We start from the raw sequence: 13,416 nt of genomic DNA, 5'->3' as shown, positions 1-13,416 counted from the left end.
CGATGATATCCATCTGGCGATACTCAGTCTTGACAGAGGGAGCCCTTTCCTCTGACCTTCAAATGCAATAAATAACTGTTTATATTTGCGGAATGTTCTTGTTCGTTCGATGTAGAATTTCAAACATCTAGCGATGTCCAAAGAATGCAATGCTCTTTCCGCTTCAGATGAGGGATTGTTGAAGAAGGTAGGTAAAATAATTGGCTCATTCAAATGGAAAGAAGTAGGGACCTTGGGTATGAACGTAGGATTTGTCCGTAGTATAACCCTGTCCTGTCGAAATTGCAGAAAAGGCTCTTCCACTGAGAAGGCTTGAATTTCGCTAACTCTCCTCGCCGAGGTTAGAGCTAGCAGCAGTGCTGTCTTCCAAGATAGGAATTGTAAGTCTGTCTTGTGTATAGGCTCAAATGGTGGCCTCATAAGCTGCGTCAAGACTGTATTGAGATGCCAGGGTACTGGCGGACGTAGAATGGGTGGAAAAGCTCTAAAGAGTCCTTTAACAAACTCCTTGATCAGTCTGTAAGACCAGAGGGACGGCTCACCTGGTATTCTCCTAAATCTTGAAATCGCCGCCAAATGCACCTTCAGTGAAGCATGAGACAGACCTGCCTTTGATAACGACAACCGGTAAGGCAGAATACCTTCTGGGGGTACCGTCAACGGATGTAGACTTTGACTGGTACACCAGTGACAGAAGCGTGTCCATTTGGCTGCGTATGTCTTGTTGGTTGACATAGCTCTGGATTGCGAAAGTATTTGTCTGCAGTCTTGTGGAATACTCAAGGCTTGAAATTCCCGCTCATGAGGTTCCATGCGGATAATTTTAGCGATGCTAGGTCCGGATGCAGAATTTGTCCGTTGCTCATTGATATGAGACTCTGGAATGTTGGGAATTGCACCTTGTTGCCTTTCGACATCTGCAGCAGATCTGAAAACCATGCCTGCCTCGGCCAAGCTGGTGCTATCAGAATGACATGACATGGCTCTGATCTCATTTTGCGAATCACTCGTGGTATTAAAGGAATTGGTGGGAACGCGTAAGCGAACATTCCCGTCCAGTTCATGTGAAACGAGTCTCCTTTGGAATCGCGCTGAGGGTACCTGGACGCAAACTGAACGCATTTCGAATTGTCCCGGGTTGCGAACAAATCGAACGTTGGTGTGCCCCATCTTTGGAATATTCTGCGAAGCTGAGTGTCGTTCAGTTCCCACTCGTGCAACACACTCGTCGTGCGACTGAGGCCGTCTGCTCTTGTGTTGAGGATGTCCTGTATATGCTGCACATGACTAGAAATGTTGTGGTTTATCAGCCATTTCCAAATTCTTTGCGCCAGCGCAGAAAGTGGTTTGGATCTTGTTCCTCCTTGCTTCAGAAGATAAAACATAGTCGTGGTGCTGTCTGAATGAGCACCGACGAATCCTGTATTCTGGGCAGGAAAGCTTGAAGTCCCAGAAACACCGCTTTGAGCTCCAACATATTTATATGAAGCTGTGCTTCCCACTCTGACCAGTGGCCCTAGATCTCCAGCTCCTGGAGGTGCGCGCCCCATCCTTGCAACAAACCATCCGTCGTCATCACGTATTTGTGATTCTGAGGTACAAAGTTGAGACCCTGATTCAAGTTCTTCTGAACCTTCCACCATGACATGGCCACCTTCATACGGTGAGTGATGGTAATCCGATCTTCGAAGGTTCCTTTGGATTGAACCCACTGCTCGTCTAGATGTTCCTGCAAGGGTCACATTTGAAGACGGCAGTTTGGAACCAGTGGGATGCAAGCGGACATCATCCCCATCAAGGATTTGTACATCCGCACAGAAGTGCACCTTTTTGTTTGAAGGGATGTTGCAAGGCTTATTATCTTTCTTATCCTTTCCTCGGAAGGGTATGCTTTTGTTTCCTTGGTGCATATCCAAGCCCCTAGGAATTGAATGCCCTGAGCTGGAATCAGTGAAGACTTTTCCAAGTTGGTCCTTAATCCTAACCGATGGAAAAGGCGGATGCAGCACTGAAGGGACCTTCTGGCTCTTGTGAATGATGGACCTGTCACCAGCCAGTCGTCCAGATATGGGTAAATGCAATGCCCCTTCAATCTTAAGTGGGCCGCCACCGGGGCCATGCATTTGGTAAACACCCTCGGGCCGACTTGAGGCCAAATGGCAACACTTTGAATTGGAAATGGTGACTCTCCACGGCAAATCTTAGGTATTTCCTGTGCTTCCAATGGATTGGAATATGGAAATATGCATCCATGAGGTCCAACGAAGCCATGAAGTCTTTCCTTCTTAACAGTAGGAGGATCTCCTGTAACGAGAGCATTCGGAAGGGAATTTTCTTTATATATAGATTCAGATCCCTTAAATCCAATACCTGTCTCCACTTCGTAGTTTGCTTCTTCTTGATGAGGAAGAAATGCGAATAGAAGCCTTTCCCTCGGTGTTGTTGAGGTACGTCCTCTATAGCCCCCCTCTGCAAAAGTGAATGGACCTCCTTTTGCAGTTCCTGACGATGTGGATGGTGTCTGAGCACCGGGGGATGATCTGGTGGTATTTGTACAAACTCCAGGGTATGGCCTTTGCTTATAACATCCAAAACCCATTTGTCCGATGTTATGGACATCCAATTGTCTAAGAAGAGAGACAGATAATGGTCGTTTTCCGGGATCTGCTGTGTGGGGAGCGCCAGCATTAAATCATTGTCGCCTGTTAGATTGTTGATTCCTTCCTCTATTGGAAGACTTGCCTCTGGATTGCTGCTGGAAAGAGGAATTTGGAGGCCTATATTGATTGCCTGTATTGTATTGCTTATATCCCTGCTGGTTATAAGGCTGATATCTGTTGGATGGAAATGAAGATCTCTGATTAAACTGGCCCTTGCACCTCTTTTACGAGAGGACTGGAACCTTCCTTGCTGAAGTGATCCTAGCGCCCTAGCAGTGTCCGTATCTGACTTGATGCCCTGCAGCGCCTCATCAACATGTTTGCCAAAGAGATTTTCGCCATCGAAAGCCATGTCGACTATCTTCGCCTGCACCTGCGGACGGAATGATGTAGCCTTCAGCCAACCCTGTCTTCGGCGAGAAACTGCTCCTGCCATCTGTCTGAAGGCCATAGAAGAAACATCCATGGCAACATCAATGGATTCCGCGGCCGACTTTGCCCCATCACGGAAAATAGCAGCTGCTTCCTCTTTTTTATCCTCTGGGAGTGCAGCCATAAGGGGTGCCAAATCTGACCACATTTGCCTGTTAAAACGGCTAATCAAGGCCATCGCATAGGCCGCTTTAATAGTGGAGGCTGCCATGACCGCAAACCTCTTCCCGGCTCCATCCATCCTCCGTCCCTCTTTGTCTGGCGGCACCATAGAAGTAGCCACTGGGTTCTTAGAATTCCTCTGAGCTGCTTGTGTCACCACCGACTCCGGTCTCGGGTGACCTATCAGGCAGGCCGGAGAAGACTCTGGTGCTCTATACTTCTTTTCGATTCTAGGAACCGAAACTGCGATGGAGGCCGGCGTCTTCAAAATCTTTAGACCCTCTTCCCACAGGTGAGGGATGATCGGGATTGAGCGAGCAGATTTTCTGGCGTCATCTTTAAAATCATATAAGAAACCTTCAGTTTCTTTGACCTCCATGTCCAGGTCAAATCTCTTGGCGGCTTTTTCCATAATGTCATGGAAACCTCCGATATCCTGTGGAGGAGAAGTGGTTGGCGGAGGAGTAGGTGAAGGATGAGACGGCAAAACTTATTCATTCCATTCCTGACCTCCCGTAGAATCTTGAAGGATTTCACCTTCCTCAGGTTGCTCGTCATCGTCAGTGTCCGTTAGGTCATCCCTGATCGTGACCACTGGAGGTGACCTCACAGACTGTGTGTGAGGAGTAGAATGGGTTCTCGGAGGCTGTGTTGCAGGTGCCAGCATAGATGGTATAGGCTTATTCGCCTCTGGGAAACGACGATAATAGTCGTTAATCATGAACCTCGGGTCAGAAACCAAAGCCGTAGGAATGAAGACTGACTCTCCTCGCAACTCCTCTTGCGACTCTTCCTGCTGCTCCTCTTCCTCAGAATAGTCACAAGTCTCCTGGAAATATTCATATCTTGCAGATTGAGACTGAACTCTCTCATTAAAGGAAAACACCTCCTCCTCGTCTGTGTCCTGGCTCTTTATTTTAAGTTGCGAAGGACTGTAGGCCACTCCAGACGACGACTCTCCTTCTGAATCCTGCTCCAGCAAAGAAGATGGGGGTAGAGGCGAAATCTGCGTCCACGACGTGAATTCTGCAGATTTGCTTATGGTCGCCGAACCTCTCGAAGACTGAAATGAGCTTAAGGTTATCAAAGTCTTCGATTGCGGTGATTTGAACGCTTTTGCCGTTGAAATTACACTCGTCGTCGACTGAGACGTTGTCGACGAAGTCATCGTCGACGGAGCCGACGTCACTAAAGCCATCGTCGACGGGGCCATCATCGACGGGATCCCCGTCGACAGGGTCGTCGACGACTTCGACACCGATTTCGCGGTGTCGTCGACGGTTTCGTCGTCGACGGTATGATCAAGCTCGCCGACGTAGTCGTCGTTGATACGGTCTTACCTCCCGTCGACGCAGCTGTCGTCGTCGAAATAGTCGTCGTCAACGGAGCTGAAGTCTTTGCCACAGATTTTACAGCAGAAACCAGGGAACTGGTCGATGGAGCAGACCCTGCCCCCTTCTGACCTGACTACTTCTTGATGGGAGTAGGGGGAAGAGAAGAGGCTTCCTTCACCTTAGATTTAGCCTTCTTAGACTCCACCATTTCCTCAGAATGTGAGACCTTTCTCTTTTTAGGCGTTAAAGGAGCAGAGTCCTTGCCAGAATCTGAATCTGATGCGGCCTTCTTCTTCTGAAGCCACAACAGCAGACGAGCCTCTCTGTCCCTCAGAGTTTTAGCAGAGAAGGTTCTACAATATTTACAATCCTTAGCCACATGCTTTGGATGGAGACAGTATAAGCAGTCCTTGTGAGGGTCTTCAGAGAAAAGCCTGGCCTTTCCACAGGATCTGCAAGGACTGAAAAGCCTCTTTTTAGAGCTTTCAGCCATCATAAAAGAAATAGGTACACACAATACCTTAATCCAGAAGATTATACAGTTGAAAAACCAAAGGTCAATAGTTCACACTGGAACAGCAAACTGAGCAGAGCTCAGGGAGACTCCTTTCTCACACGAAGGCGGTTGGAAATCTGAGGCAGGAAGCTTCTGCTGGGGAGTGTGAGGGCAGGGCAGCAATGCTGATTGGCTGACTTTTGGACCAAACAATGAGGAGGTCTGGTTACCAAATACTACAGTCCCTAAGGGCTTTTCTATGCAGTTTTCTTCTCTATGATACTGCTTTGGTCATTCTGTTACCGTGAGACTCCCACCATGACGACGGGGAAGATACAAGCATGTGAATCTATGAAAGATGTAATACTGGAGAATCTGAGTTCATCATTCATTTTTTCTTGATATCCCGAATGTCACAGTGGAATGGATGGATCTGTAGGAAATTTCCATAGCAGTAGAAAGTTTCCAAAACTCTGAATTAACTAAAGGCTACTTTGCCAGAGTGTTTTCAAGTCAATAGTCGTAAGAACATTTTTTGCAAAACGGGTGCTCTACCACCAGGCTTATTGACTCACCAGCCAGCTATCAATTTGGCCAGTGCACTTGTTCAAGCTATGCTGAACAGTTGTCTCAACGAAAACTAGGGTGTTGTTTCGTCCTTTTAAAAAGCAAACAGGAGTTTTTGGCAATGAGACTGTTCTTCAGGAAGGGAGCGTGAACGTTAATCCTCACTGACCGAGGAAGCAGAACTTGTATTATTTATACATATGGCAGAATAAAGAGGTAGGAGGACAGTGTCCATTCAACAGTCTTGCTGAGGCGCCATCCGTGTGTGACATCTCTATCTAGGACCCAGGAAGATGGATGCAGTTGTCAATAGGGCTAACAAAGGGGCCACCTTGCACTGTGCTAGGCAGCAGAACAACTGACTAGTCACCGCAGGCAAGTAGTAAAACTACGCCCATCTGGGCCTCCCGCTTTCCCAAACTCATTGGAAAAGAGCGCTCTGAGAGAAAGGATAAGACACTCTAAGCTTTTTGGTGACCTTTATAGCCGAAGCTGTAGGATGGTACGTGTTGGTTTTGGTGAAAGTAGCCATGATTTCATATGTCAAATTCTACATTATTTGAAAACAAATTACGAGTCATCTGGTAACAGTGTGATGGAGGGGGAGGTTTAGTTACTTTCCGCATTTATATCTTACAGGCAAATCATGCTTTTTGGGAATTTTTCTGATGCACATTTTAGGGAGATTTTTGATATGAGCACGAAAAGGGTACTTCAGTTGCAGTCTAATTTTTGAGGCTTTTAATTGGGATTTTAGAAAGCTTTAGTGAGGCAATCAAGAAGATGAAAAATTAAATGCAATTCCAAATGTTTGTGGGATCATCTCATAACTATGTAAATAACGTTCCCTGATAAACAGTCCTCAACAAAGCCCTATTTTTGTGACTGTTTCTAAGATTTTCTGATGAGAAGCTAAGGTTCAACTAAGAAGACACTCAAACCACATTAAAGTGTCTTTAAATCATAAAGGTCCAGGATTGCTTACTGTTGGCATTTTGTCAATTTCTACTAAAGTCCTTTCCCACGGTCTCTAAAACGTAACCTGTTTCAAAGCATTTGGCTTACATTGAACTATAACTGGCCAATTTTGCATCTTTAATACAAAACATATTTGCGGTTAGCTTGTGATACCCACTCTACTGCCCTCTGCCTTAAGTGTCTTTGAAATCTAATCTCTTTTCAACAGTAAACTGAGCTAGAACTCCTTCATGATTAGAACATTACTCTCCTTTTTCCCATTAAATTCTTTGGGGTTATTCTTCAAATGGCCCACAGAGTATCACGAGCAAACAAAATCCGTTCTAATCAATCCTCTGTACCAGTACTGCGTTAAAATTATACCACTTTGCTCCTGTTTTCGAAATAAGAAAAGTTTCACAACTATTTGAATTGTACAGCCATTCAAAAGTGTCTTAACACTGTAGGAGGCAAGAAGGTAGCTGAGAGGTGGTGCGGCTACGCATCATTGATAAACAGTTGTTGGAATGTTACTAAAAGGCTCAGACCGACTGGTTGTCAATGATAACAATTCGATCGACATGTTGCGAACCAATTGACAATTAACTATTTTGAACAACATGGTTTTATTTTGTGAATAAAAAATGTATTTGTACGTGGCAAGTTACAACCTCCAAAAGATGCAAGGCACATTGGACCTATCAAGATTCCAACTGTGACAATTAGGTAAAAAGACAGATTCCTTCAGAGGATGCATGCGTCCAATGAGCTATCAAAACCACTTTAGAATGAGAGTAAAGCCTTTTTTTTTAAATCAGTCTGTACTTGACTACTCAATGACAACTCCATCCTGTTACCTACTTCACTTTACATGCCTGCCCTTTATAGCATGGTAGTATATATATATATATCATGTAGATCCCACCAACACACAATTTAGCACTAGTATTTTATTTGTGAATCAAGAGCATTTTACTTGTGTCTATCACACTTCTTGGAAACCTGCTTCACTGCTGCCCTGGGTGAGTTATGGTTGTGTTGGTATGGCCTCTGGCTCCTCAGATTTTATTAAAGTATCCTGGCAGAATGATGTGGTTTCCTTGGGCAGAGTGTTACAGCTATGCCCTTGGAAGTTCATCCATGTAGCGTGCAAGAGTAGGACTGCTGACTTGAATGCAAGCTCTCCTCACCCATTGCGGTCAAGATGTGTGCCCGCTATCAGCGACCTTCTCAGAATCAACACCCTCTTCCCTATCGAATAAGTGAGCATATCTAATTGTACCTCCAAATTAAGAGACCAAAGGACCAGAAATGATTAATCATCTGGGTTTCCCCAAGTGATTAAATGTTCCTGCTGATGGGCTTGGAGGCTCAATATTTAAAGTTGATGTTCCTCTTCACAAATGTTTCCTCCAATCTCATTCAGCGTAAGAACGTTTTCAAGGGTGGTAGCAGTGCCCCCTTTGCCGTTTTACTTCTCACACATCAGCAAATCTCACTGTCCAGGTTTCTCCATTTACCAACTGAAATTAAGTTCCTGATTACTCAGAAAATAATTTTAGTCTGGTGTTGAGACTACTTCCTGGGCGATTACATGTTTTTGGGAATCTGATTGCCAAACAGATTGTAGACTAGTCTTGGTACTGAGGCACTGGGGCCACTTCCCAGCCACAGTGTATTGATCCCAGTGGCATCCCAAATACAGCTTAGAAATAAATGCATATCACACAAATCCACCCACACATGTATAGCAACATACTCGATAATGCACGATTATTGGTAGTACCTTCAACAATCTCAAACATCTTGTGGGCACTTGTGATACTAAAGCTTATAGCAATTAACTCATTGACCTCCATTTTCAGAACAGACCCCTGCCACTGGAAGTCTTCTCAGGCACATCCGGTAACCTCTTTCACTCTTTCTACTATCAGTTAGTCCAACCAACTGCATCTGTAAGCCCAACAGAGATAATACCGGAGAATCTCTTGGCAACTATATTATAGTATGGTCATAGGAATGCTGTTGGCTTGTTTGTTTTGGTTGACCGACCAATGTTGTAAAAACAAACATGATCCCTATGAAGTGAATATACCTGTCAAACGTTTGAGCGAGCTAAATAAAGTGTAAAACCAAAATCTATATGTTGAAAATATGCAGAGGTGAGCAACACACATTTCTTAGTAGCTTTTGAACTAAAACTACAAGACAATATCACTGTACCTTTTTTTTAATCATCACATACAGATGGTCGTTCGTAGCATCAAGCACAAGCTCATTCCTTACTGGAGCAATTGCATCAAAATCTATTGCCTTGTACTCATTTGGTGTTTCAGACAAGAATGCCTACAGAAAAGAAAAACGATCATGGTTAGAAGTGCATTCATAATTATATTAAAACTAAAAGAACTTGAGGAATGAAAAAACACATCTTGCTTGCTGAGGAACATCACTGCTTAAAGCAAAGCATTTAATTACAACTCAAAGTATGCACCCTGAAAATAGAGCTCTACAGTTATCATACATTTCTAATAAGTGGGTGCAGGAATTATGTACTGTGCTGCATGACTGACCGATAAAGTGGATTGTTGCTTCAGCAGTGCAAATTTGTTAGGACGTATTTTGAAAAACACTCACACAAACGCCTTAACTATCTGTACAGGTTGCTATCTACGACCCTCTCAACTTTTTGCCCAAAGTAGAAATTCGTTCACAATATCTCAAAAGGGTTTATTCCTTGTAGTTACTCACAAGCAACAGGAAGATTACCTTGAGGCATGCCATCTCCCCTGTTCACATTAGCAATATAGTGTTTTTTAGCATGAGTAATCTTGTTGGCCATGCTACCTTTCACTTAATTAAATGAAAATAAGTCTGTTGCAATTTATAAACTATAAAGCCAAAGCCTAACAGAGCCCGCCTGTAAACAATTGCACAAACCAGTGACATGTTGTAGAAGAGGACAGGATGTAGGAGAACTAGACTGTCATCTAAGCAGAGTCTAGTGAACAAAGGAAGGTAACCGATGGTGAAGGCCCCATACTTTTTGGTCACCTGAACTCTAAGGCCTTTTTCTTGTGTTTTCATAATTGCAAACATGAACAACAGTGATCATGTTTTTAAGTTTTAATGGGTTAGATTAAGGCTATCAAGATCTGCTGTTTTTTTGCATAAGTTTCCAATCCCAAAATGTATGGCCTCCAGCACATGGAAGTAAAAAGGTGCTGGGTTGAGGTAAGTGTGCATCTGACGAGGACAGTTCAGGCAGTTAGTTGATACTGCATACTAAACTGGGCTGATAACATAAGCCATAGAACTACTGACCATCGTAGTGGCATATGGCTTCTGTGGAGGGGGAGGATAGGGTGTGGGACGGCCACAAACTTCTGGCATGCTCATCCTCTCCGCAAAGCAGGTGCAAGCAGCAGACTTTGCTGCTTGTCAGAATGGTAGTGAGAGGATATTTTCACATGAACACAACCTCACAAGAGGCACCAAGAACTTTACAAGCATAGAGTGCAGGTTCCCTTCTCAGGCCCTTGTTTTCTTAACATGTGTGCATGTATAATGGATACCAGTCAGCACTGTTAGGTGTGTTTGCTCCAGTCTACATCGCTTCGTAATGTCCGTGCTGGCTATTACTCTAAGCTGGTTGAGGAGCATATTATTTCAGCTGCCTGATTTCAACCACAGGCCATTCCATTATTGGAGTTGCGCGCCTGAAGAAAACAGAATTTCAATCACAGCAGCGCATCCAACACTCAAAGGGAGACTAAGGGTCCCAGTTTAATGCATAAGTACATGAAAGCACTCGTTTCCAATCTGCACTTGAAGCTGGGTATCATCCTGCCAAAGGTGCTGTACAAAATGTGGTTTAAAATATATACGGCTTGTGTATCTTGCACAGATTTTGGGTTTGCAATATGAATTCATCTATTAATGTCTGAAGGAAGAATATGTTTGAGGTAAATTAAATTGGAAATGTTAGTAGCACCATGTTGTATATTTTATAAGGCTCCTTTCAAAGTAATTCACATTTTCCTTCATAAGTTTTAGTACCATTGCCTAATGGAGCTCCCCTTCTATGGGAAGGTGATATTTTAGTTAGAATGTGTGTCAAAAGGGTAAACTAAATAAATAAGTTTAATTTAGCGTTGCTGAACACATGCATCTTGTAAAGTAATAAAGTCAATCCCAGAAAAGAAAGTCAGCAATGCTACATTCTCCGAGACACAACTTAAAACAAAATAAAACATCTGGAAAAAAGTCTCCCATTATAGTCTCGCTCAAGAGAAGATGCGGTCTAATGGCTTAAATGCTGACTTAGTAACCTGGGGCCCTAGATTTGAAACCCGACCTCCGCACCAAACTGTCAATTGCGTGATGCTGAGAAAATAATTTAATCTTCCTGTGCCTATAAATGAAATGATGTGAAATGTGACACATTGCGTAATTCAAAACTTAAATCCTCAGGTGATGCAAACAATCTTGCACCATCTCCCAACACCCCCACAAATGTACAGCGCTCCATTGCGCACCCCAGCTGCACAAGAACAAAGTACACACATGCCAAGATTTACCTTAACAATAGCACCATTTGAGGTACCCAAAAAAGCTACTGTGTGTCCATTCTCCACAGCTACTGCGACTGTGGTGTAAATAGTGCTGGTGCTGCTCAACAAAGGACTCACGGCCACTCCTTCTTGGCATTCGAGAGGGTACGGCAGATGTTCAGAACCACATGGGTACACCGAGGCTGCATCAGGCTTCTTGAAGAAGAAAAAAAACAAGAGAACAGCACATATTAGCAAGAAACCCGTAAATTGTACCATCTGAGAGTGTCAATTTAATACCAAGGAATTCATTTAACATGTATCATTAAATAGGTGTTTCTTTTTTCCGGGTTTTCTTTCAATTGCAATCAAGTTTGGTTGCCCCCAGTATTCATAGTGGATATCCTAACTGTTTGCCACTCTAGCAAGTGTGAATATTTGCAGGTTGAACCTCTAATGATCGAAAAGGTGTTATGTTCTGCAATTTTTATTTAAATAGGTGTCCAAACTTTTAGACGAGGAGATTACAAATTTCGAACGAAAATGTTTATAAACTTGAGGATTAGGCTATGAAATGGTTTACTTCACACTTAATGTTAAATTATGGTGTATTAAGGAATGAATTAGTATTAGCATCAATAAAAGTATACAGAATGCAGCTTTTTGACAAAACATATTTTATTCTAAAAATAATAAAACTCGACCTGCAAATTCAAGTCGCACAAAGCTTCCAGCACTCTACTTGAAGCAAATATCCAATGTCCACTGTGGCAAATACCTCAGCTTCCGTGGAAAGCTGTACTAACTTTATTTGAGTTAAAGCCAGTATTTTAGGAAAAGACTGGAAACACACTACTTTAAAATCTCTACTTGCAAGGGAGATTATATCACACGCAATACTGAAAAGACAACACTTCTCTGCCATTAAAGTCACAATTGTAACAGTTACTGTTCATAGGCGTGAGTCCCAAGGCATCAAACCCAAGCCTGGATTTGGTCGTTATTCCAAACTCTTGAGCCAGTAGGCTCAAGGCCTAGAACAAAGATCTTTCTTTGCTTATAATATTAAAAACTGTAACCAAACAGAAAGGTGCAAATACAGAGAAACAGGTGCCAAGAAGTTGAAGTTTGTTAATAGGGCTTCTGTAAAGCCACTGAAACTTCTCTTATTGATGTCCGAGAAAATCTGAAGAGGGAGGTGGGCTAGGGCTCACCTGTGATGCTCGACTTGTCAAACACATCTGACATCCCGTTAAAACGGACTTGTTAATTGGTTCATCAACTACCGCACTATGTTTCTCCTTTAGATAAATTGGAATGCTGCATGTCTGTATGAAGTCATACGAGGCAGACGTTGCGCTAGCCAACTGTGTGGTACCACCTGGTCACCTTTTATTGCCACCCCTGTTGAACATCCATTTGCAACTCTAGGACAGGCTATCAAAGGTAGGACTAATGAACAGCCAGCCACATCAGAATAGGACATTGTCAAAAGTGAACGCTAAGGTTTATTCCTCAATCTACAAATGTAGATGAACCAAGCCATAATCTTGATAATTATGAGCAACCATGACAGCTACAACAAGGAATATAGCTGTTTAGCACCGAGTAGGTTAGAGATCCCTTAATGTTTCAGAAATACAGATAAAATACCACACATTACAAACAGCAACTTCTACTAAACCATTGATTTCCAAATTATACCGAGGAGGCCACATATACAGGGTCAGTTTAGCTGGGCGGAGGGGATGGAAATAACTGGAAATGAGGAAGTTTTGCTGGTGATCTCCAGCAGCCACTTGCGCATCATTAATTATAAGTTTATACAGCTGGCTTATTACACATTGGGTTTTTTTTTAAAGGGAAAGAATGCTGTGTAACCTACTGCCTGCAATCCGGTTAGGATTCGACCAGCAACATTTTTTGGGAGGTTGAACAGAAGAGTGCTGAATAGTTGCCAAACTGGGTTCCAGAGAGATACGTGCTTTTGATTAATGCTGAAGGATGTTGAAGATTCAGGTAAAATATGGATCAAGAAAATCCACACCAATTTTATTTTATTAACTTGGAAGTGATGTCCAATTACATCAATTGTACTAAACTCTGGGCTGTACCTATGTACTTACTTGGGTTCCTGCTAATAACACTACTAACATTAGAACTGTGCTATTTAGCCTGTTTCCGAATGACGTACAAGCATACTTGAACAATCTAAAACTTTACGAAAAACTAAAGGACAAACGTTCCCATTTTAT

General features: G+C 43.1%; 1 protein-coding gene across 1 annotated transcript in view; it reads right to left on the bottom strand.

The window, feature by feature from the left end:
• Nucleotides 1–13,416, bottom strand: part of PLXNB2 (plexin B2) — a 774,855-nt gene that overhangs the window by 247,080 nt on the left and 514,359 nt on the right. The window contains exons 6-7 of the mRNA XM_078679101.1: nucleotides 11,189–11,377; nucleotides 8,832–8,954 (exon numbers count right to left, since the gene is read on the bottom strand). Of these exons, the coding sequence (XP_078535227.1) occupies nucleotides 8,832–8,954; nucleotides 11,189–11,377 (312 nt within the window). The remainder of the gene's footprint in view (nucleotides 1–8,831; nucleotides 8,955–11,188; nucleotides 11,378–13,416) is intronic.

Source organism: Lissotriton helveticus, chromosome 1_1 (assembly GCF_964261635.1).
Source record: "Lissotriton helveticus chromosome 1_1, aLisHel1.1, whole genome shotgun sequence".
Lineage (NCBI taxonomy): Eukaryota > Metazoa > Chordata > Amphibia > Caudata > Salamandridae > Lissotriton > Lissotriton helveticus.
This window is presented reverse-complemented; position numbering and strand designations above follow the sequence as displayed.